General features: G+C 38.5%; 3 protein-coding genes across 4 annotated transcripts in view; 2 read left to right on the forward strand and 1 right to left on the reverse strand.

Moving 5' to 3' along the window:
- The window catches only part of LOC131995010 (uncharacterized), a 268,050-nt gene that overhangs the window by 34,348 nt on the left and 207,617 nt on the right, over positions 1-26,085 (forward strand). The window lies entirely within an intron of this gene.
- Positions 1,051-7,922, forward strand: LOC106083473 (heterogeneous nuclear ribonucleoprotein A1). 2 transcript variants are annotated; one of them, XM_013246516.2, is made up of 5 exons: positions 1,051-1,238; positions 1,434-1,911; positions 2,619-3,197; positions 5,253-5,383; positions 7,632-7,922. In XM_013246516.2, the coding sequence occupies exons 1-4, from the start codon at positions 1,191-1,193 to the stop codon at positions 5,360-5,362; spliced, it is 1,215 nt and encodes a 404-aa protein (XP_013101970.1). In that variant the 5' UTR covers positions 1,051-1,190; the 3' UTR covers positions 5,363-5,383; positions 7,632-7,922. The 2 variants fall into 2 exon arrangements, with proteins under 2 accessions (XP_013101970.1, XP_013101969.1); XM_013246515.2 differs by lacking the exon at positions 7,632-7,922 and adding an exon at positions 5,774-7,359 and having other exon boundaries at positions 1,052-1,238.
- LOC106083462 (uncharacterized) lies at positions 13,108-25,567 on the reverse strand. The gene is made up of 9 exons (XM_059362504.1): positions 25,446-25,567; positions 25,255-25,381; positions 25,052-25,195; positions 24,811-24,983; positions 19,159-19,365; positions 18,707-19,088; positions 18,423-18,633; positions 13,792-14,253; positions 13,108-13,715 (listed from the first exon to the last, which is right to left on the reverse strand). Exons 1-9 carry the CDS (start codon positions 25,461-25,463, stop codon positions 13,247-13,249), a joined length of 2,193 nt encoding a protein of 730 aa, XP_059218487.1. The 5' UTR covers positions 25,464-25,567; the 3' UTR covers positions 13,108-13,246.

Raw genomic sequence — 26,085 nt, forward strand, 5'->3', positions numbered from 1 at the left:
CAGATACACTTATCAAAATATAATAGTACTCGTTAACCATTTTTCTGTACGAATGGTTATTTTAGGGTATGTTTTCATGTTAGGATATAACGGTTGATTTGCAGTATTGCATTCATAGTTTAACAATAGGTTTGTTTTATTTATTTTCTCGCTTAAGGGTGGTACTATGTTCGCTTTTAGCGAAATTTTATTCATGATTACTTTTTCTAGATAACAGATTTTGAAGCAAAATAACTTGCTTATTCATTCAATAGAACACTCCTTCATTACTTATGAAAAATTTTTAAAAAAGTATTGTTATTTGAGATTGAGATTTTTTTAGTATTTCAAAAAAGTAACCGTGAATAACATGTGTTTTCACCGGTGAAAAACGAACATAACATCAGTCATTATTTAATACCGTGGCGGAACAATTAAAGGTTATCTCATTTATACAACAACCACCGCCATCTTGTCATCAAGATGATCGACGTTTTGCCAACACTCGCAAAGAAATTTGTGTGCGTGTGTGTATACGTGTGCGTACGTGAGCAGAGAATATACGAGTTAGAAGATAGCAACAAATGCATGAATGCACACAAAAATCTGAGATCTTAATACCGTCAAGCCTGGACGGCTGTTAACAGCTGTTCGCGTGGGACTAAATATTTAAATCCGCTTGCGAAAAGTGAATTAAGTACCAGCCTTTGAGGCCTATATTTGGTTTTAACAGTTGAAACACACAAAATTTTTTTACTGTTACTTTTTTGAAACACTACAAAAATCTCAATGAAAACATAATACTTTTATGAAGATTTTTTCGTAATTAATGAGGGAATGTCCTACTGAAAGAAATTAGCAATTTTTGCTTCAAAATCGATTTTCTAAAAGAAGTAATCATGAAAAAATGTCGTAAAAAAGCGAACATAGTATCAGCCATATTTCGACTTTTCACTTCAAAGTTGATTATTCGACGTTTTTAGTCAGTAAAAGTCGACTTCGACCCTTCGATTTTTTTCACAAAAAGTCGATTAGTCAAAAGTCGATGCCTACTTCCGCTTTGGACATTTTCATTTTCTGATATAGATACATTCTTGCTTGCTCATTCGTATTTTTTTCCTTGAGAGAGTTGCATCGGGTTTGTGGATAGTTTCGTAACACCTCGGTGAATTATTAAATTAATTGTAAGAAATCGGCTAATTAATAAATCTATGGGAAAAATGACCAATCAAAATGGAAACCAAAACAATGACAATGATGTAAGTTGCTTTTTTTTTTTCTTCTGATAAAAGTGTGATTTCATTTATTTGCAAATCGAGAATGTTCCAAAAAGAACGCATTGTCCGCCATTTTGTTTTTTTTCACATTGCTGAATTGTGGATTAATAAATTTGTGCATATACATACATGCATACATTTAGGTAATACATATTTTTCTCTTTTGTAAAATTTCAGGAACAAATAACTGAGCCCGAGCAATTCCGTAAATTGTTCATTGGCGGTCTGGATTACCGCACCACTGATGAAGGCTTGAAATCGCATTTCGAGAAATGGGGCCGAGTTGTCGATGTGGTGGTAATGAAAGATCCCCGCACCAAAAAATCACGTGGTTTTGGTTTCATTACCTATTCCAAGTCAACTATGGTGGATGATGCCCAAAATGCCCGTCCCCACAAAATCGATGGACGTGTTGTTGAACCCAAGCGTGCTGTGCCACGTCAAGATATTGACAATCCAAATGCAGGAGCCACTGTTAAAAAAGTCTTTGTGGGTGGTCTCAAGGATGAACATGATGAGCAGTGTCTGCGCGACTATTTCAACAAATACGGAACAATTGTGGAAATTAATATTGTAATGGACAAGGAGACCGGCAAAAAACGTGGTTTCGCTTTCGTTGAATATGATGATTACGATCCAGTTGACAAAATTGTTTGTAAGTATCTAAAAAAAAATTTAGGTAGTAACTGTTTTGTTTGTTACCTGGGCTAACAATCCGTTTGGGTTTATGTATTCTTTATTAATGTGTAACTGTCGAAGGTACAGTCCCAGCTCCGCATAGATTTTCTTAATGCTTCTTTGCGGCGTTTCATTGGCTGTTATAAGAATCTTATCGTAGATTATATCACTGTTGGATTCTCTTTCCCTGTAAGGGGATGATGTGAATTCGATGAAAAAGTCTGCGTTACAATAATATATGTACATCTATAATATGCCGGTCACTTCACAGTTTCCCTGACACAAACTGGCAAATGTAATTATCATTGGTCTAGTTCCCTTTTTTTAAGCTGTGAGATAAATTACAGCGTCGGCTATTGCTATGTTATGCGAATTTCTTTGTCATATTCGATGTAACACGCAGCCTCGTTACAGATTTCATAGATTAAAATAAGATCCCAATAAGTACCATATCGGAGCCATCACAGTTACCCTGACACAAACTGGCAAATGTAACCATCATTTGCTCTAGTTCTATTTAAAAAAGCTGTGAGATAAATTTCAGCGTCGGCTTTTGCTATGTTATGCGAATTTCTTTGCCATATTCGATGTAACACGCAGCCTCGTTACAGATTAACCGTTTCAGTTGAATGTCTTGTCGTTTTGCTTTTTTCAATTTTAATATTTTCTCTTTTTGTTTTTCAGTGCAAAAATCTCACAACATTAAAAACAAAACTCTGGATGTAAAGAAAGCTTTGCCTAAAAATGATATGGGAGGTCCACAAGGTGGCGGCAATATGGGCGGTCGTGGCGGAAATATGGGTGGTCGCGGCGGTAATATGGGAGGCCGTGGCGGTAACATGGGTGGTGGCGGTCGTGGCGGCAATATGGGAGGCCGTGGCGGCAATATGGGCAATCAAAATGGCATGGGTGGCGGCGGTGGCTGGAATGGCGGCAACAACTGGGGTGGTGGTAACTTCAACAATGGTGGAGGTTTCAATGGTGGTCCCGGCAACAATGGTGGTGGTTGGGGTGGAAATAACATGGGCCCTTGGGATAACAATGGCGGCGGCGGTGGTGGTGGCTGGAATAACAATGGCGGCAACTTTGGTGGTCCCAGCAGTGGTGGTGGCGGCGGTAACAGCGGCAATTGGGGTAATGACGATTTCGGCTCAGGCGGCTATCAACAAAATTATGGTGGCGGACCCCAACGAGGCGGCAACTTTGGCAACAATCGCATGCAGCCTTATGGCGGTGGCGGCAACAGCTTTGGCAGCAAAATGGGTAAGTAAGAACTTTTATTTTGTTTTCCTCAACTGCTTGTCCAAAGATGTATTCTAAAGAATAGTTACTTCAGGCACCATTTTTTCCAATGTCAGCTTCCTTCACAGTTCCCTGACACAATTGACAAATATAATAACAAATTTGTACAATTATTATTTTCAAACTGTAAGATAAAAATCATCTTGGCGTCGACTTTTGCTATGTTATGCAAATTGATATATTCCAGTATTTGTTGTAACACGCTGTCTCGCTACATTTTCATACAACCATTACAAGAGAATTACAAAATTTGAGACTTTTTATAGTCTAGTTAAATTTTTAAACAAATGTCTGGATTATAGGTCTTAAACTCTAAAATATCTGAATATATCTAGCACGTTGGCGCCAATTCTAGGTCAAGATGTTATTAGAGCCACACCTACTCTAGTTTAACTTCAACTTGTACTGCAATGAATTTGTCTCCAATAACGCTATTTGGCATCATCTGCTGCATTATTTGCTTAAGAAGCTCCATATCCAGATCATGAAGATCCATCTTGACGTTTCTGGGCGGTCGTATAGTTTGACTACTCTATTAGGAGGGGATAACCGCCACAGAAAATGTTTGATGTTCTCGCCAGGATTCAGCGTCATAGGTAGATATGCTAACTTATGAGCTGCGGTGATCTAGCAACCAGCCGAAAATTTACTGTTTCTAATTCTGACATTATTTCAGTAGTCAGTTGGGGGTGGTGTAAAGGCATCAAATGTGACACCAAGTATTTTGGGTTCATTTCGTTCAGTTCTTTTCATTTTCCAGTTTACCTCCTTTTGATCAGTTCAGCTGGTACATATCAACTCGGTTCGTTTATTTCATTAGTTTAGTTCAGGGCCTGAATTACCGCATACGTGATCGAGTGAGCTTTCGTATCGAATGAAACGTCATCTCATATTTAATGGATGTTATACGACTTTTGTAGACATTTTAATGTAAATTTTTTACGAATTGTGATCGATTTAAACATTAAATTGCTATGATTTTCGTTTAATAAAGAAATGCATTATTCATAATAGAGAGATTTCGAGCAATTTTAATCGTTCATGTATGCGGTAATTCGGCCCCAGATTGTTCAGCACAGATCGTTGAGCATAATTCGTTTAGTACAGTTTGTTCAGTAAATTTCATTCAGTACAGTTTGTTCAGTACAGTTTTTGTTGTAGCCCCATATGTTGCATGTTGAAGTAGCGATACTCCTCAAGCTCCAATAGTTGAGCTAGCTCGTTTCGGTCCTTTTACCGCGGGAACATGATGGCTTTTGGCTATTTAAAGGCGCTAATAACGCGCCTTGTCATATGGAGCATCATAGGCACTTAGTATTTAAGCAACAGTCGTTGGCGCTGTGCTTCTCACTGAGACTCTACCAGTTACCGCTGATTGTCCGCGACTGTGGAGGCGCCCGTTAGCTTCCAGCAGAGCTTCCAATGATAACGATAAACACCACACGGATGAGAGCTTAAAATTCCAACCCATTTGGTGCTCATATTCATTCCGTGCCGGGTTCCTTTATTCAAAACAGTTTTTTTTTAGTACAGCCTTATGGTTTAGTTTAATGGACAGGAAAACACCTAGACTGCCATGAATTGGGAGCCGTATGCTGGCACTCTGGAACTTCTAGAATGAGTGCTTCCGGGAATCTGCCACTGATACTACTTCATTTGCTTCCTGTAAATCATTTTGAAGTATATTTCTCTCAAACACTCCAAATACTATCTCTTTGCTTTTGACCCATTACGCGTTAATTAAAACTAAATTCAATAGAAGTTTGAAGCGAAATGTTTCTAGCACATATTTGTACACAGTCCCAGCTCCGGGTGAAATTCTCAATAGTTACATCCGGCGTTTCATGACTGTAAGATTAAACATTGCACTTATTATATCTGGGTTAATTTTTACAAAATGTATAAATTGATGAAAACGTATTTGCAACAAAAAAATTTTAAAATTATTTTAAAAATATTTGAAAATTGTTTATATGTTTAAATTTTGAAATTTGGTTTTCTAATTTCCATTTTCAGGTGGAAACCAGGGAAATTTTGGTAATAGCGGCGGCAGTGGTGGTGGTTTCAATAGCGGCCCCATGGGTGGTGGCGGCGGTGGTAATGCAGGCAACAACCGTAGATACTAAATAGGATCAGCATAGAACAAGGTAAGTGTTTTGTTTAACTCATGTGCCACAGCTAATAATGGTAGCGTTTAATTCAAAATTTATTTTTATTTATTTTGAGTAAATGAAAAAAGTTAAAGTAGGATTGTTTTTCAACTTCAGCAAATTTTAGGGTTACAGAAATTTCCAATGCTAGTTGGTTGGTTGGTTTCTTTTGCTATTGAAAACAGCACTCTAGTAATTTTTTTGTTAATTCTGGATAAATTTTGAGTTTTTTAATTTTTATTTGGATTTTTGATTTGTTTTTCTCCTCTACTAATAATTAGAGACATATCATACAACCTATATGCCTACCATCAACCTGTCTTCTCTTACATTATAAAAAAACCAATGATGATTAATTTTCTTTATTCTTGTAACATGTTTTTATAGGTGTTGTATAAAAAAAATCCCAGTATAAAATCCATACAAAAAATTCAAAGCCACAGACAGTTACAGTTTAACCACAATATGAGAGAAACAGAAATACAGAGTTAAGAAAAATAGATTCAAGATCACATTCTTATCAAACAATCACAAGCTCCTTCCAAGTCATCCAAGAGTAAATCTCAGAGTAAAGAATGAAAGAAAGAGAGGACGAACAGTTTTGTCCTATCACACACAGAGATATGCAGCAATTATTGAGGAACAAGAGCAGAAGAGCAAGAGAACAGTGTTAATAGAGGACTTAACGAAAGTGAAGAGGAGGAAGAAGAAGAAATGTGAAGATGAAGAAAGAGGAAACATCATCTCAGAGAGTTACTACTAAGTCTACTTATAACAAAATCAGATCAGCAGAGACACATTAATTGGTGGTGATGATTTAAAAACAGACAGTGTGAGAAGATATATATCTCCCACCCCATATATTCCCTTCTCATAATGTTGTCTTTTTAATGATAAGATCAAAAGCAAGTGTTAGAGCCGATAGTAGTGAAGGCTAAAAACAGCATCAAATATCAAATTAACATTTAACAAAAAATCATTGAGGACAGATATAAGTAATCTGTTTTTTGTAGATCACAGTAGATTTTATTATGATGATGATGATGATATGATGTGAATTGAACACTTAGTATAAATTGATGATAGCATTGTAAGTCGTCTTGTCTCAAGTGTTGTTGTTTCTCTTCATAGAATGATTGATCTTATAGGATCTGTTCAGCAGCAGCCTATTTTGAAGAAGAAAGCTAAGAAAAAAAGTAATGGAAAACTGTCATCATAACAAAATTTCTTAGCAATAGCATAAAACCATAGATAATATTTCTCATTAAGTGTGTCTTGAGTATTCTCGCACGTATGTGTCAACCCCATGGGCATAGTATGTGCTGCATCTTATTTTCATTTCTTTATAAGTCTTGAGGCGACAATGTCTGTCACCTTAACAGTAGAATTTAAGCTATTTCATACAACAACAAAAATATAGTTTTTAAGTTTTTTTTTTTAGTTTACTACCAACAAAATATATGTGGCAATTTTAATTTTTACTTGAAACAACAACAACAAAAAGATTAATAGCAGCAAGAGCGAGCTATAGAAGAGAAATAGAAACAAGAAGAAAAAATTAAGATAACTTTGATAATGAGGAACAGAGAAAGTCAAAGAAGTAAGCAGAACATTGATACATTTTTTTTTCTTTTCACCCCCACACAACAATTGTATTAGTAGACTTTTAGATGAATTCTATGTTAGTATTTGACGAAAAAGAAGAAATTTCAAAGTTATAACAAACCACCATGTAAACAAGAGATATGTACTTGTGTGTTTTTATTCTTGTCTTTAGAATACTACTACTACTCTATAAATTTATTCTGTAAGACTTCTTCTAATACGCAGCCATTACTGACTTCAGATTTTTTCTATTAAGCTATTTTATAACTGTTAGCCACAACAGAGAAGAAGAGAACAAACAATAAATCTATGTACATATTTATTACATTATGATGAAAATGTAAAGAAAGAAATTTTAGAAAAACTCATGCATACGTTTTTCTTTTCATTTGAGTGATGATCTATTTCGTTTTGAAAGAGTTTGTGTTTTTGTTCCTTTGCTTTTCACCTAGTACACCACTACTACTACTTCCTATTGAGTACGATAGAGATAGAGATTCTCGTACAGTTAGAGAGCCTACAGCAGCAACAGCAGTGCGAGCCTTCATTTGTTATATTCTCTCTCTTTCACTCACTTTTTCTCTCTCCTTAGACTTAAACCCTTTGATTTTAACATATTCATTTTGTTTTGTGTTCCAAGTTTTGTCGAGACAAGAAAATGGCACATCGGATAAATATTCCACTTACCATCGCCACGGTGTGTTGTTGTCGACTTTTTGGGGCTAAGAGCTAATACTGATGCCACTCTGTGTGATTCGGGGTAAGTACCAATAATAGCGTATTTTCAGTATTTAGCTGCAATGTTGCGCTACCGATGGCTGTAAACTTGGTCACCGAATGGACTTTACTGGATTTAAAAATGCAATTTATACATGTATGTTCTTTTTATTTCATATTTATTTCTTAATAAAAACTAACTAATTAAAAAATATATGTATGAGTATTTTTTATGAATTGGGAAAAGGGAGTTGCGAGTACTATTTGAAAAATTTGCAAGATTTTCTCGAGCTGAGTGTCGAAAGTCTGCCTGCCGAAGGTTGTACGACATTGCGGGATATTATACGAATTTTCCTAAAAGTTTTTGATGTTGTAGACTAGACGCTGTTTGCGATGTAACAGTTTGAACCGAATGAAAGAAAGTCGCAAGTAACCAATGACAAGTAGAAACGAGCTGAGTTCTAAATCTGAATCATTATGGCCCATTTGCAATCCCCAACGGCCTACATCAATTAGTTTCGGTGCAAAATTTACTGTATTCCTTTAAACGCTGAGTTCGGCAAACAGACGGACGGAAAGACAGACATGACAAGATCGTCTGAATGAACAATCAATCTTCCTTATCCCGTTGTCGAAGGCGAATTTAACATTTCGTAGTTTTCTGTAACTTTTTCGCCTTCGACAGTTTGATGATAGACAAATATTGTAAATATAAAATAATATAAAAGTTGGTTCCATACTATTTCGAGAAACAGGCGTTTTGTATTTTTGATCAATATTTCGAGGTGTTGCATACAAAATGACACCATTCGATTGTGGTGGATATAAAAACTTTGTAAGCGTTATAGTGGATAATGGAATTTAGAGTCATGTTATCTTAGATCTTGAAACTTGCTAACTTGAATCTCGCTCAAATATTAAAATCCACACTGTCAATTCCATGGCAGCCGGTTGTACGTACCGGATTGACCCGATGGAGTCGTTCATCGGTGAGGGCTGCCGCCTCGGTGTTCAATACACTGCTACAATAACGTTTGGACGGTGGTTTCCTATCAACAAGATGGTAATTTGCATAACCTGTTGTGATATCAGCCCAGGGGCATAATTATCGCATTCGGCATCGATCGAGTTTTTGTTTGCAGATTAATTCCGTACCGTAAATACGAATTGGAGGCGGATACCACCGTGGCGCAGAGATTAGTATGTCCGCATATGACGCTGAACGCTTGGGTTCGAAACCCGGCGAGACCATCAGAATAAATTGTTAGTGGTGTTATCCCCATGACATAATTACCAGTTAGTGTACCGTAAACGGTTGAGTAAACAACAAATTTTGGTAGTGTACGTGTATTATAGTTAAGAACCAGACACACACACAAACAACCATGGCAAACCAATTAAAGGTTGTCTCATTTGTACAACAACCACAAATCATATGGTGCAATCTGCCATCTTGTTATCAAGCTGATCGTATTGGGTTGAACCAAAAAGTAATTGCGGATTTTTAAAAAAAAATTAAATGCATTTTTAATAAAACTTAGAATGAACTTTAATCAAATATATAATTGCCATTTTGTTCGATAACCTTTTCCCATCTTCCTGGCAAATTTAGTATTCCACGCTCATAGAACTTCTGGCCTTTATCTGCAAAAAACTGAACCAAGTGCGATTTTATAGCCTCATCATTGCCGAAAGTTTTACCATTTAAGGAGTTCTGCAAAGATCGAAATAAATGGTAGTCTGATGGTGCAAGGTCAGGGCTATATGGTGGATGCATTAAAAGTGCCCAGCCAAGCTCACTCAGTTTTTGTCGAGTGACCAAAGATGTGTGCGTTCTAGCGTTGTCCTGGTGGAATATGACACCTTTACGATTGACCAATTCTGGTCGCTTCTCCTTGATGGCTGTATTCAATTTGTCCAATTGTTGACTGTAAACATCCGAATTAATCGTTTGGTTCCTTGGAAGCAGCTCAAAATATACCACACCCTTCCAATCCCACCAAACAGACAGCATAACCTTCTTTTGGTGGATATCAGCCTTTGAAGTGGTTTGAGCTGGTTCACCATGCTTGGACCATGATCGTTTTCGACTAACGTTGTTGTAAACAATCCATTTTTCATCTCCAGTTATGATTCGTTTTAAATTTCGCGCACTTTTTTTCTAAAGCAAGCTAAAAGTAACAGCTGGTAACTGACAGAAGAAAGAATGCAATTACAGAGTCACAAGCCGTTGAAAAAATTTGTCAACGCCGACTATATTACTGCTATGTTACCGACAATTACTTTTTGGGCAACCCAATAGTTTTACCACCACACACAAAGAAATTTGTGTGCTTTTGTGTATACGCGATATAGATTACAACAAAGAGTATACAAATAAAAATCTGTCATCTTAATACCGTCAAACCTGGCCAGCTGTTAAAGCTGTTCGCGTGGGACCACCTTTTTAAATCCGCCTTGACAAACAACGGATTGACCCGATGAAGTCCTTCACCGACTAGGGCTGCCGCTTCAAGTACTATAAGATATATTCATTTACAGGCAGTGGCAGTTGCCCAACAACAAAATCAGAGTTGCACTAATCACTGATTTTAACATATAGTGCACTCAATATTTTATTATTGGGCAACTGCCACTACCTGTAAATGAATATATCTTGGCGATAACCAATTAGTGCAATTTGACCAATTTGAGTATGTTACTAGTTTGCCCTGTTTGTGTGTTTTATAGTTCTTAACCATAATACACACCCAACCAAAACTCGTTGAGAGACAGTGCACTTCGCGAGAAAAAATTGTACTCAGCTGTTTACTCCTCTCCTAATGCTTGCGACATATGTTAGGTACTGTACCATTTGTTATGGCAGCCATGTAAAACACTTCTCCACAAAAAAGGTGACACATTGTAGCACGCCGTTCGGACTCGGCTCAAAAAAGGAGGCCCAAGGTTGAATAAAGAAGGTTGGCTCACTTGCCCAGCTGATGGAATTGTCCAATTCAAGAGTTGTATCCAAATCTCACTAGAACGTCAAAAGCTTGGTTTGGATTTTAAAATTGTTTCACATTTTAGTTGTTTTAGTTTATAATTTACACGTTTATAATCATAATTTTTTTGATCTTGTGGCTGCTACACATGATAATGCAAATTAAACTAGAATATAAATTAGGAAGTGTCCAGAAATTTGACAGCCTATGCGGAAATTTGCGCCACCATCGCCACAGGTTTATAACCAAGGTGGATCAATAAAGGTAATCTCACGCGAACAGCTGAAAACAGCCGGTCGGTTTGAGGGTATTAAGATGTCAGTTCTGTGCTTACATTCGAAGTAAACCACCCCGTTTTTTTGCACGTTCTCTTTGTGTTTTTCTTTCTCTCATTTTATCTATCCACGTACACACACGAGCGCTCGTATCTTTAGTTGTGTTGAAATAACATCTCGATGGCAAGATGGCGGATTGCACCATATGATTTGTGGTTGTTGTACAATTGCCATGGTTTGTATCGTTGATTTCGTTGTTGTTGGTCAAGTAAGCAAACATTCTTAATTCAACAATGGGAGGCTCTTTATCATTGAGCTTCAACTTGAATCGGACAGCCCTTATTGATGTGCGGGAAGTTTGCCCCTGTTCCTTAATAGAATTTTCATTAGAAAATTGGCATTTGAAAATATAAATTGGATCTTGCATCCGTTATCGAGCGGGTTTATATTCGAAGATTAATTCCGTTCGGTATAGAGCTGGCATATTTTCGATAGTTTTAATAATAAATACCGATAGTATCGATACTATCGTTAATTTTCCATCACCTATATTTCAAACGAAAATGAAAAGTAAAAATCAAGAGATCGATTTATATAGAAGCACACATATCAACGCACAGACCAAATAAAACCAAGGTTAGTTAAGTCATTTGGAAGTCACGAGAGAAATCGTTGTACAAAATTTTAGTCTACTTACTTTACTTTAATTGGCTATGACAGATCATTTGTTCCACTAGCCGAACGTAGAATAGCGTTCGAAGCGACTCGATCTTCTGCGCTCATTCTAAAATCTCTGACACCAAGTTTTTTCCATCGAGCTTTTGGTCTTCTCGGTTTGCGTGTACCACCGTGTTTGCCTTCAAAAGACTTCTTTGCTGGATCTTCTTCATCCATTTTAACAATAACCTAGCCAGCGCAGCCGTTGTATTTTGATGCGTGTAACTATGCTATCGTCGTCATACAGCTCGTGGTTCATATGTCGCCTATATTCTTCATCTCCAACGCAAACTGGTCCACATATTTTACGAAAAATCTTTCTCTCAAAAAATGGTTTAGAGAGATTCTTTACTATTCTTACTGAGGAACGCCTATCAGCAAGTGCCATCCTGCAGTGTCTTATTAATTTTGCAGGGATACCAAACTCAGACATGTCTTGAAATACCTTTGAACGTAAAGGGGTATCGAAAGCGGCTTTGTAGTCAAGAAAGAGATGGTAGGTGTTGATTCTCGGGTCTTTTCAAGGATTCAGCGCAGTGTGAATATCTGGTCCTGGGTGGGTTTACCAGGTCTAAAGGCGCATTGACAGGGCCCAATCATCTCATTGACTTTAGGTTTGAATCTTTCACACAGTGTGCTCGAGAGTATCTTTTATGCGATGGGGAGGAGACTTATTCCTCTGTAGTTGGCACATTCCTTCTCATGGCGAAACAATTAAAGGTGGTCTCATTTGTAGAACAACCACAAATCATATGGTGCAATCCGCCATGTTGTCACCAAGCAGATCGACGTTTTACCAATACGCAAAAAAAAAAAATTGTGTGCGTGTGTCTATACATGTGCGTACAAGAGTAGAGAATGTGCGAGAAAGAAGATAACAAAAAGAGAAACCATACAAAAATCTGTCATCTTAATACCGCCAAACCTGGGCGGCTGTTAACAGTAGTTCGCGTGAGACGGCCTTTTTAAATCCGCCTTGATTCCGTCTTGTCTCATTTAGTCTAATCAGATGAAAGTTGCGCCCTCTATAGGCGCAATGTATCTTAAATGATACACTCAGTGTCGGATTGCTTATTTTTTGTTTAGTTTTGCAAAAAAATGAACTTTTGCGATAGTATCCATGGGAAAAATATCAATCGATATTCAGTCAAAATTAAATATTGATAGTGCCATCAATATTTTGCTATCGAAATCGCCCAAGGACTCCGTTTACATTGAGACTCCATCGGTTTGAATTAGAGCCCCGATTTTTTTTCAGATTTGGCTGGTATTTAGTGACTAAAGTACATATACCCTCTAATACGCCTACTACATACATTTATGGACCAGTTAGGTCCATAAATAGGTATAGCATACATGTAAACCATTCAATTGATTTTTTTGAGCCATATGTTGGCATATAAACTGAGCTAACTGGTAAACATTTTAAGCAGTATACAGGGTAGTGGGTACCCGTGGAATTTAGGTATATTTATCCCAATTATTATACCGAGGCACATCATAATTCATCAGTTATAACAAGCCACATGGAATTTAGTTCATTTCATACAACATACGAGCATTTAATATTTCCTTTCGACTTGTCCAGTTTGATGGAGAATTTTTAAAATATTCAAAAATTCTCTATAATTAAATTCCAAACCTGTGCCGCGTTGCATGCCGAAGCACTTAAAAATAACATCAAATTCACGACTGCTCAGCATATGGTGCATGTCACGCACAGTAAGGGCACGCATCAGTTGGTTCTTTTGTATGGTGCCACAATTCTCACGATCGAAATCTTTGAAAACCGAGCTTAAATTCGATACTTCATCAGGCTGACGAGCCAATTTCATCAGAGCCTGAGAGCATAGGGTGCGTTCTTCAAAGTTAAGGAAACACTCAAAACAATCTAAATTGGCCAGATGCAGCAGAGGTACGGCAGTGATCTCTCCATCGCCAGACGCAGTTTCGATTTTCACAAATACTTCATCAAGGGCTCGGCAAAAATCGCGATATAAGACACAACAGCCACGCTTGGGTGAGCGGAATCTGCAGAAATAAAAAGTTAAATGTACAAATTGCCTGCATACGTATGTTGGAGATCTAAAGTGTGTATGAAGCTTACATTTTACATAGCATTTTGACTTCTTGAGGTAATAATTTGACATTGGCATTATCCAGGCCTCGTCGAAAATCTTCTTCAGAAATCTCACCCTCACGATGACGATCGTAGTCTTGTAGAAAATCCATGACCGATATGCTTTTTGTAATGGCTTGCCTTTTTATCTTTGCCAGTAGTTTGATGATGTATTGTTCATTTGTTATGTTCCCAATCTCATCTTCACCGTTGGCATCTCCATCTCTAGTGAGAGGAGCCAAGCAATTGCCCTGTATAGTTGAGCTAGTTGTCAACTTAGGTATAGCATATTCCGCTGGATCAGCATGCTCCAAAAAGCGAGTATAATTAAATCCCAACTCATTGCCATAGCGATCGATAAGGCTGTTCAACTCGTCATTCGATAACAAAATGCCATTATTAACCAATATTTGATTGGCAATTTTGCAGGGGACATGACCACTGTTGAGTCTGAAAATGGCCGAGGCAATTGAAAAGATCTATAAACATGTAAATAATAAAAATGAAGGAAGACAAGAAAAAACGAGTTATGATCGGTCGGGTCGATACAATACTTCCGATACCTGTCACTTTGGCTAGGTAAGGTTAGGCTGAAAAAAGGGTGCAGATATTAATCCGCCCCATGCCACTATAGACATACACCTAAGCCAGTAATCGGCTTGTGCGCTCTAAAAACTATAAAGTAACCTCTAAAAAGAACATTTTAAGTTAGAAATTCCGTGCTACTTACAAAATCCTTAATTTTTTTCAATACCACTCCCCTAAGTTGGTTAATGTCTGGCATTGTGTCTCCACCTAAGTGCCGGTATTTGTTAGATGCGAAAGCCGGGCAATGATAAAGGAAATGGTCCAACGTCTCATCATCTTCCCCGCATGCCCTACACATGTTATCACTTGACGCACAGATTTTACATAAGTGAGCTCGTAGTCCTATGTGTCTCGTTATGATACCAATAGCTATTCTGACCTCCTTCTTGCTTCCTTTCAGTAATAGCCTCGTCTTCGCACGATCTGGATCCCCCCATAGGATTTTCGCCGTCCTTGTTACATGCGCGTTTGTCTACCCTTTCATTCCCCCTTACCCTGTTATGGCTCGGCACCCGGATTGCCCCATCCTCAGAGCAGGCATTAATCTCCTTCTTACACTGTAAGAGTGTTCGTGACGTTACCGTCCTGCTTATTATTGCCCTTATGGCCATTTTACTGTCCGTATAGATGTTCACAATCGACGTCCTCGCATTCCGTGATTACCCCGATCTCCGCCTACAGGACCGTATTATGGTCAGGAAGTCTAAAACAGATCTCAGTCCCTGGGTTCTCAATGTAGACCCCCAGGCCCACTCTGTCTCCTAGCTTTAATCCTTCCGTTTAACATGATCTTTCAAACGGCAGTACTAGTGTTCCTTCAGTCCAAGACTGTGCCTCTGGCAGCAGTGGCTCGCACTCGACCTCAAGTGTCGTCTCACGTCTCCGATCGGAAATCTCTTCCCTTCCTTCGAAGTTTCCTATCGTCGCCTCGATTATACCGCTAAGGTATGAGCTGCTCCCATCCTCAATCCATTCTCCCATCGCCTTAAGTCTCATAGCCATAGTGGCTGCCACACGTTTAATCTGTATGTCAATGGGTTGGATATCTAGAAAAGTGGCCAGTGCCCTAGTGCCAAGACAACAAGTTCTCTGAACTTCATGTATGGTCCTTATGTTACACTTTTTCTCCATAGCAGTCCACCAAACTAATGAGGCGTAAGAAAGTATTGGTCTAATCACGCTTCTGTAGAGCCAGTGGATTATCCTCAGATTCAGGCCCCATTTCGAGCCTACGGCCCATCTACATAGTGCCCAACATCTGTGAGCCTTCTCAGTACGCTCCTTAATGTGACACTTCCATTTCAGTTTCCTGTCCAAGATCATACCAAAGTATTTGACCTTGTCAGATATCGAACTTTTATTGAGGAAACGTGGTGCGTTCTTCTTCCTAGTGAACAGGCATATTTCAGTCTTCTCTGGGTGAACATTGAGACCCCTGGATCTAGCCCAGTTATATGCCATATGTAAGACCCTTTTGGCCCTTGTGCGTAGCTGGTTCGGATCCTTACCCCTAAGAAGTATTATAATATCACCTGCATAGCAGACGGGTTTAAGTCCCTCCTCAGTCAGCATCCGTAAAATGTTATTTATGGGGGTCACCCAAAGGAGTGGCGATAAAATGCCCCCCTGTGGCGCGCCCTGCGCCACTTTCCCCCTTATTTTTATGCCATGGAACTCACAATTTATCCACCTGTTCTTTAGCATATGGTTCTATCTCTTAGGACCCGGACTTTATGGTTCTGGTCTCTAAGGAACCGGTCACCCGGTACTGGTCTCACTGTACTTCTTGGCATCGAATAATTCTTCTATTTTATACACAACCGACCTTCCCTTGACATAGGCATGCTGTTTGAATTGACACAATGCGTTTCACGGTTTTGAGTAGCCTTTGGTGTCTTGCCGGGCTTGGGAATAAACACCACCCTTGCCTACTGCCGGGCTTTCGGAGTATATGCAAGTCCTCGGCACGCTGTAAAAAAATGGTGGCCAGATGAGGCGCCAGATAGTCGGCCTCCTTTTGTAGTGACGCCGGAAATATTCCATCAGGTCCGGGTGACTTAAATGGTTTGAAGCTCCTCAAGGCTTTCTTGACCATAAATTCGATCAACCTCATTATTCCAAGATTACGGTGACTCCGTGAGGCCAGTCGTATACTGTGGAAAATGAGCTTTCGTCAAAAGCCTCAACATATACTCCGTCGATTCTTTTCTCACTCTCATGCCGTCTGTTTCAGTTTGCATATGGGTTTTTGAGGGAAAATTTTTCATCTTGGCGGCGTTATTAACGCTATCGACCTGGTCGCAGAAAAGCTTTCTGGAGGCATGTTAGGGTAATCTTATTGTATTCCTTGAGCTGTGTGTACTACACATCCCAATATATTTTCGCTTTTGTACGAAGTGCTCTGTTAAAAAGTCTGCGGACCTCCTTCCCAATATTGCGAATCTCCTCGGTCATCCAGGGTTTTTCTTGGGCTGATTTCCTTTTTCAAAGGGGACAACTATCTTCGAAAGACTCCACTAGTGGTGGAGGGTATACAATTAAATTAATGGCGCTCTTTTGACAGCAGGTATGGTTTTATGTCAAAGTCATATAATTTTGAGAAAATATTTTGTCTTTGTTATAAAAGCATAGTGGCTTAGGGAAAAAAAAACATTTTTTATATTCTTAAAATTAAAAAAAAAAACATGTTTAAAAATATTTAAAAAATTTAAATGCTTGGGGTCGACTCCGGAGTCCGAGTGGGGGTCGAGCAATCTTCCCGGAGTCGGAATCGAGTCAAAATAGTTTGACTCCGTAGCCCTGGTCTCAACAATGACTGAATCCAAGATATTAAGAATATGTGTGAATTGAGCCTCAACGTTTAGCACCTTTTGTGATGTAAGACGAGAATGCGGTATATCCGCAAACACCGCAACGATGAGAAATCTCATGTATGTCATCAAAAATATATTTGATTATTGCTACGATAAATTGAAGTTTTGACTTTTTCTAGATTTTAATGTCAAAATAAAATTGCGGTGTTTGCGTTGTTTTTGTCAAAAACTCATCATACCACCGCATGTACAAGAGACACATGAGTATAAATATTTGTCGTGGTAATAAAAACTCAGGCGTTGCTCGTTTGCTTCATAGCGGTATATACATATCAGCACCACCGCAAAATCAATCACCCCTGATGTAAGACGAGAATGGAAATACCGCAACGGTGAGAAATCCCATTTTTTTTATCTAAAAAAATATATATATTTTTGCTACGACAAATTTGATTTTTTGGGACTTTTTCAAACTTTTTTATGTTAAAAATGGAATGGAATGAAAATACCGCAAACACCGCAACGTTGAGAAATCCCATTTAAGTCATCAAAATTATATTTTCATATTGCTAAGACAAATTTAATTTTTTGAGATTTTTTCAATCTTTTATATGTTAACAATGAAATAGCGGTGTTTGCGTTGTTTTTGGCCTGTATAAGAGACACATGAGCATAAGTATTTGCCGTTGTAATTAGAACTCGTCTCTTCTTTGCTTCATAGCGGTACATACACATCAGCACCACTGAAAAATCATTTGTGTTTTTGTCCAAGCAGTTAGTTTCGTTGATTAAAAAAGACAAGCATTTTTGCGGTGCACCGCAATTTTGTCTGGGCGAAATATACTTGTTGCCGTTATTCAGAAAATTTCATGAACATTTCATTTTCATAGCAAATTTTCAACGATATTAGTTTTTCCCCAGGATTCACTAATAGAAGTTTGGGTCACTTGCGAAAACATAAAGTGGATGACTCCATGAACATCATTAAGGATGTCAAATCTGCCGATTGAAAATGTCATCAAATAGGAGAAAACCAAAACAAAGAATTAATGTAAAAAGAGAACATCCTCAATGCCAAGTATTGCCAAAAATTAAAAAAATTGTATGTCGGCTGATCGCTTGGCTTAACCGTTTTCAGTGAATCCTGATTTTTCCCAGTTATTGAACCGAAATTTAATTTCTAATTTTAAAGGAGACTTTTCTATAAAAATATCATACTTATCATAACTTTTGAAGAAGGGATGCATATGCAGTCTTCTGTTCTTTATACGTATTTGTATCCTATGCAAAGATTCTTCACATAGATCACGTATTTCCGGTTTGGCCTCCTGCCAATTAAGCGAACCGGAACGAGGCATTTCTTCAATGTATTTGGGTGGCGATTGCACCTCTAGTAATGGCGTTTTCTCCAAATGTTTGATTGTAAATACTGAAAAGTTTATGTTGAAAGGATTTTCAAATCAATTCTAAAAAATGATATAAGGATTCGATTCACTTCTTACCCCTATCAATCTCATCCTCAAACATTCGCCACCTTATGCGATTCGTGTCAATGGGATCTATATAACGTGCACTCAGCAATTCGAATTCACGCTGGGTCAAATATTTCCCAACTCCCATGTTGTTGAGAGATCTTTCGAATTGATTTTTCGTCACCGTACCCGTATGCATTAAATCAAATCCCTCCAAGAATTCACGAACCCTTATGCGATTCTTGTGAACCACTTTTTGTATGCAAAATACAATGTCGCAAATAGTTTTGTTCTCCTGCGGATGATTGCAAAAATCTTTGAATATGCGTTGAGCCACACTAGTCCCATCGACAGGTGGAAGTTCGGGCAAATCTAGGTCCACCAGTTTGCCTGGGAAATTTTGTATGATTTTCTATAAACCAAAAAGAAATGGAGAAAGGTCAGGGCCATTGATTTTGTCTTAGTGTTCTGTAGTTTTTCACCATGGCATTATCGGTTAAATTATTGGTTTTTAAATAATCCTTTATGCTTTCCAAGTGATTGACAAAAGCCACATAATTCACCATATAGGAATCCTTCATGTAGCGTTTTAGTAGCAGCAAAAAATCACTATCCGATAAGGGAATTTTCATAAAATGTAAAAGTCTTGAGAAGTGAGTAATGGTCACGGTACCCACATTTTGGGAAACCTAAAATGGAAATATTTTGTAAAACATTCCGGAAATTCTAGAAAAAATTTAAATAAAATATGTTCCAAAGAATTTTGTTTATATTTTAATTTCATAGAAAATATCGTCGAAATAAGTTTTTTTTTATAAAACACTATCTGAAGCGGGCCCGCTCCGCTGCGCCTTCTTTTACTTTATATGGAACAAAATTATCCATTGAATATTTTTTTCGACAATTAAAAAGCTTTTAATGAAATACCATGCTATGAAAATAGCATATTTATATCGCTTAAATAACAGTATAACAATATAAGTGCTTTTATCTGAATCCCATATGATCATTATTGGACTACGAATTTGCTCGGAGGGTTTAATGTCATTTGAATTTGGATGTTAGTTGTACTCCATTCTTAAAATACTTTTTTTCAGCCCGATATTCAAATGATGTCCGATTTAGGGGTGTTTTCGGGGGTCAGGTGGTCACCCAGGCACTTGGCCCTGAAAAAATATCAGCATCGCGTATTTGAGAGAATACCATTGATTTAAACCCCATATTGTCATTGGTTTAAGGAGAGTTTATAGGATAATGATGACCAAATTGATCACGTTGTGATTGATGGAAGGCTTTCATCCAGCGTGTTAGATGTACGATCGATCCGTGGAGTGAATATAGATTCGGATCATTACCTTGTTGCAGCAAAGGTTCGCACCCGTTTGAACATGGCGAGGAAAGTACGATCTGACACTGCACGGAAGCTGGACATTGGAAAGCTGCAGACGCAACAAATAGCAGCGGCATACTCCACTCGACAGACCCAACTGCTTGATGATATAATGGCGCAGTGGCAAACTATTGCCCACTCCATGGAAAATGCCGCGAAATCCGTACTTGGGTACCGGAAGCCTCCTCCAAAAAACCCATGGTACGACCAAGAGTGTCGAGATGCTACTGAAGCCAAGAATGCGGCATATAGAGTAACCCTGCAATCAGTAGCAACGTGCCAGATGAAGGAGAGGTATCGGGAGAAAAGCAGAGAGGAGAAACGTCTATTCCGCAGAAAGAAAAAGGAAATGGAAAGACGTGAGTGCGAGCGAATTGAGATGTATAGGAGTCAGAATGATGTCCGGAAATTCTACCAAAGAATTAAGCACCAAACCGATGGCTTTGGTGCAGGCACATCCTCCTGCAGAGACAAAGAAGGAAATCTGGTAACTGACACAGACAACATGCTGAGGATATGGAAAGAACATTTTACCCAACTGCTAGTGTCCGATGTTGTCGGCGAAGAGGATACCGCAGAACCAATCCCTGATGATGGTATATAATGTTTACCTCCTAGTCAGAATGAGGTCCAAGTAGCAGTAACCCGACTAAAGAACAACAAGGCAGCAGGAGCCGACGGGTTACCCGCTGAACTATTTAAGACCGGAGGCGACACGCTGATAAGGCGTATGCATCAGCTTATCTGCGTAATCTGGCTAGAAGAACGCATACCCGATGATTGGAACCTCAGCATACTATGTCCCGTACCCAAGAAAGGATACAAGACGGAATGTGCCAACTACAGAGGAATAAGTCTCCTCCCCATCGCATACAAGATACTCTCGAGCGTACTGTGTGAAAGATTAAAACCTAAAGTCAATGAGATAATTGGGCCCTATCAATGCGGCTTTAGACCAGGTAAATGCATCCTAGACCAGATATTCACACTGCGCCAAATCCTGGCAAAGACCCGAGAAGGACAAATCAACACCTACCACCTCTGTGTTGACTACAAAGCCGCCTTCGATACTCCTTTACGTTCAAAGGTGTTTCAAGCCATGTCTGAGTTTGGTATCCCTGCAAAATTAATAAGACTCTGCAGATACGCGTTCCTCAGTAAGAATAGGAAAGAATCTCTCCGAACCATTTAATACCAAACGAGGTTTCAGACAAAGATACAGCCTATCGTGTGATCTCTTTAATATCCTGCTGGAGAAGATTATACGAGATGCAGAAGTGAATAGATATGCCACACTAATCACAAAAGAGCACATGCTACTCGCCTATGCCGACGATCTCGATATCATAGGTCGGTCACCGGAAGTAGTAACTGCAGCCTTTGAAAGAATCGAAAGAGAGTCAGTGAAAATAGGTCTGGCAGTAAATGGAGATAAGACGAAATGGATGGTATCCACTCCCAAAATGCCTTGCACAACCGAACAGATAAAGAAAATGGAGAAAGTTGGGAACCACAACTTTGAGATAGTCAGTAACTTTATCTACCTCGGCACCGCCGTCACCGAAACGAATGACACCAGTTTTGAGATAAATCGAAGAATAATACTGGCAAACAGACGCTACTTTGGACTAAGTAAGCAGTTTAGAAACGAGGCCACCTCTCGACAGACGAAGACTACACTTTACAAGACACTGATACTACCCGTGCTGTTATATGGTTCTGAAGCATGGGTACTTGTGAAAGCAGATGAGGCAGTGCTTGGAGTATTTGAGAGAAAGATTCTTCGTAAAATATATGGACCAGTTTGCGTTAACGGAGAATATAGGCGACGTATGAACCACGAGCTGTATGAGCTGTATGACGACGTTAGCATAGTTACACGCATCAAAACACAACGGCTGCGTTGGCTAGGTCATGTTATCAGAATGGATGAAGAAGCTCCAGCAAAGAAGTCTTTTGAAGGCAAGCACGGTGGTACACGCAAACCGGTAAGACCAAAAGCCCGATGGAAAGATCAAGTTGTGGGAGACACCTCGAAACTTGGTGTCAGAGATTTTAGAATGAGTGCAGAAGATCGAGGCGCTTGGAATGCTATTCTACGTTCGGCTAGTGGAAGAAATATTCTGTCATAGCCAATTAAAGTAAAAGTAAGTAAAGTTATAGGATGAGGCGTCCCCCAAACATTTAGCCCCAAAATTGGTTATCAAATTAGTTTTCTAATCTCAAATACCTTTCATTTGAGCTACATATTACAATGGTCATTAAATGTTTACCCTTTGGAGGGTGTTTTGGGTAAGGGGCGGTGCCCCAAATACATGGTACCCCAAACACTTAGCTCTGAAAATATATCAGCATCGTGGTCTATTCTCATGGAACTATATATCATTTATTTGAACCCCATATTGCCATTGGCCTCGAAATTGGTTTTCTAATCTCCCCTGTTCCTTAGTGGAATGTTCATGGGCAAAATTTGCATTTTGCTACAACCCTAAAATACTCGGCAAAACTGTAGTTAATAGGGCTCACCTCCGATTTCGCTGAAATTTGATAAACAGACGTGGTTTGACCCCAGGAATACAAGTCCGAAGTTCGTTTTTGGGGCAAAGGACCCTGGTCTCCCCTAGGGACCAAAAATGAAAAGTATTCTCGAGTAGGTTACGCATATGCAAAAACGTGTCTAAAAATTGGACCCGAGAAAGACCTAAGGGGTCTTGAGAATTTTGAAACCTCTTAACATAGGCAATATGGGTATTAAATGAAAGGTACGAAGGAGTAGATTACGATAAATATGCAAAAAAACATAAATAAAGCTCTAAAAGATCTCTACAGAAATATTTTTCGCATGCACCGCTTTCCCTTCATTTAACTACCAACTTGCATATAAAGCCAAAAAAATAAAAGTTTTTCAAAAACAAAAACAAGCGATTTAGCAAAGTTCATATTTAAATAGAAGTGTGTACCCTTTTGTTAAATCTTGCGGAATAGCCGGAAATTTACATCACCCCGGAGGAATAACCTCGCAGACGCTGAAGGGGTAAAAGAGGAGGAAAATGAGGAGGGGGAGGAGAAATATGATAATGAGTAGAAAGACATCGTGGGTGTAAACAAACTTCAGATTCGTATTCGTAGGGTCAAAATTAGGGGGTTTGAAAAATGAAAAAAAAAAAATGGAAACAAAATGGTGTGTGTGCGTTTCTCTAATTCCAAAATGTTTTACTTTTTACCATGGGACGATCTAATGTGCACTTTTTGCCCTCCTACAACTATAAGAAGTGTCGCAAGGATTGGTCTATAAGTAGATATGGCGCCACAAAATCCGGTAACCAGATCTGACTTTAGGAGTCCTAAATCATAATCCTATATGATTCCTTAACAAGTAAAAGCGTGCTAAGTTCGGCCGGGCCGAATCTTGGGAACCCACCATCACGGATTCTGCTAAAAATTTATACGAAAAAAAATAAGTTGTAGGGCATAATTTTATTTTACATATCAAACTTCTGTCAAACCAGCAAAAATTAAAGCTTCTTGGGAACCCACCACCATAGATTCTGCTAAAAATTTATATGAAAAAAATTAAGTGGTAGGGCATAATTTTATTCTACATATCAAACTTCTGTCAAACCAGCAAAAATTAAAGCTTCTAGGAACCGAGCAAAGATGATCGAGGGATCGGTTTACGTGGGAGCTATATCAGGTTATAGACTGATTTGGACTGTACTTAGCAAGGTTGTTGGAAGTCGTAACAGAGCACCGTATGTAAAATTTTAGCCAAATCGGACAAAAATTGCGGCTTCCAGGGGCTTAAGAGGTCGAATCGGGAGATCGGTTTATATGGGTGCTATACCAGGTTATAGACTGATCTAAAGTGCACATGCAAAATTTCAGCCAAATCGGACAAAAATTGCGGCTTCCAGGGGCTCAAGAAGTCAAATCGGGAGATCGGTGTGAATGGGAGCTATATCAGGTTATATACCGATTTGGACCGTACTTAAAACAGTTGTTGGGAATCATAACGGAACACTATGTGAAAAATTTCAGCTGAATCGGAAAAAATTGCGGCTTCCAGGAGCTCAAGAAATCAAATCTGCAGATCGGTTTATATGGGAGCAATATCTTAATCTGAACCTATATGGCCCATTTGCAGTCCCCAAGGACCTACATCGGTATTAGGTATCTGTGCAAAATTTCAAACGGCTATCTTTACGCGTTCGACTTTTATCGTGATTTCTAGAGACGGGCGGACATGGCTAGATTGATTCAAAACAACGAGACGATCGAGAATATATATACTTTATGAAGTCTTATATTTCGAGGCGTTACAAACGGAATGACTAGATTAGTATACCCCCATCCTATGGTGGTGGGTTTAAAAATCGGGGGTGCACCCTACAAAGTGCAGTTTTCCCTCGTAGTTTGCTTATTGGGATCCAAAGGAAGCAATCAAGAGGGGATTGCTTTATTCTAATTGCAAAAAAAAATTTCTATTTTATAGCATGGGACGGTCTAATGTACACTTTCTGCCCTCCGACAAAAAGTGTCGCGGAGAATGGTCTATAAGTAGATATAGCGGCATATAATCCCCTAACTCATCTGACTTTATGAGGCCTCAATCATATTTATTTCTTAAAAATAATACGGATATAAACTAAGTATATTGGGTACACTTTTCGAGAATCCATGGTGTTAGAATCGCATGATTCGGTCCGGAGAACTTTGCATATTTTTACGTGTTTTCTAATCTTACCAATTCATAATCTTGAAAATATGGCAATAATGGCAAATGGGAATATTGAGCAATTTTGATCAAAACTAAACACAATTGTCGCCGTTCTTCAGGGCGAGCTATTATGTTGACATGCATGGGATCATTCCATTCCAAGCCGGTGGCAATATCTTTGTGATCACCCTTGTTGTGCTCTGGAATGAAGATGCCAAAAACATCTATATCTTCCAAAGAAGAATTTTATAGATATTATTCTACTTACTTTCATCACAAACAACTTTACAAAATTCTCTATATATGATGCGGCCATCACGCAAACGAAAGTAATCGGTAACCTCTCGCAGCTCAAAATCCGATAGGCCAAAGACAGTTTTGTATTTAGCTAAAATGCTACTAAATAGGGACTCTAAAATTCAGTGGTACTTAAATCATCTTAAAATCTTTTTTCTAGATCGATTTATTTACCCGAAATTAAACCTTTGCCTTGAGGATCGTGGCCACAGAATTCGGTGGCAATATCGAAACCATATCGGAATAAGGCATCTTGAATTTTGCGACATGCTTTCCAAACTTCATTCAAACCAATATCGAGCTATAATTTTTGAATATTCATAAGTTGTTTTTGTTGTTGTGTAGATTATGTAATATGTACATACGCGATTATCAGAATCCATGTTAGAAATTTTAAATCGTTATATTCTTAGGAATTGCGGGAAAATATTACAGAAAATTTTCTTTTTCTATAAAGAAAGGTTTTCAACTTTGACATAAAAGACTAATAGAGAGTGGGGAGAAAATTTACAAAATCGGTAGTCGATAAATAACAAATGGGTATTAAAGGGTACATACTTTGCTTCATTTCAAATTTCAATGACGGAGTTTTAATATTGACACCATCATAAGGGTTGATATGCATCGATGGAGTTAAGATTAACTCCACACATGCAAAATATTTGTATTAAAGAACCGAATTTCTTTTAAACTAGAAGTACCTTGTGTTAGTCCGCCTTTGTATGTATCTCTCTCAAAGTACCCGTGGCGAAAAATTATGAGTTTTTTGATTACAATAGATTTAGTGAACCAACATTGCGTTAGAAGGCTGATATTTTATTTTTGGTCTAAGTATGGTATTGGTACTGGTACTTTTGGTGTTGCTACTTTTCCTATCGATACTATCGGCAAAGTTATTTTTTTTGCAAAAATTAACAAAAATAAGTGATTCGCCTATAGAGGGCGCTATTTTCATCCCATTGCGCTAAAATTGTGTACAAGGATTTCTCTCACGATTTTTTTATA

This window comes from Stomoxys calcitrans, chromosome 2 (genome assembly GCF_963082655.1).
Source record: "Stomoxys calcitrans chromosome 2, idStoCalc2.1, whole genome shotgun sequence".
Lineage (NCBI taxonomy): Eukaryota > Metazoa > Arthropoda > Insecta > Diptera > Muscidae > Stomoxys > Stomoxys calcitrans.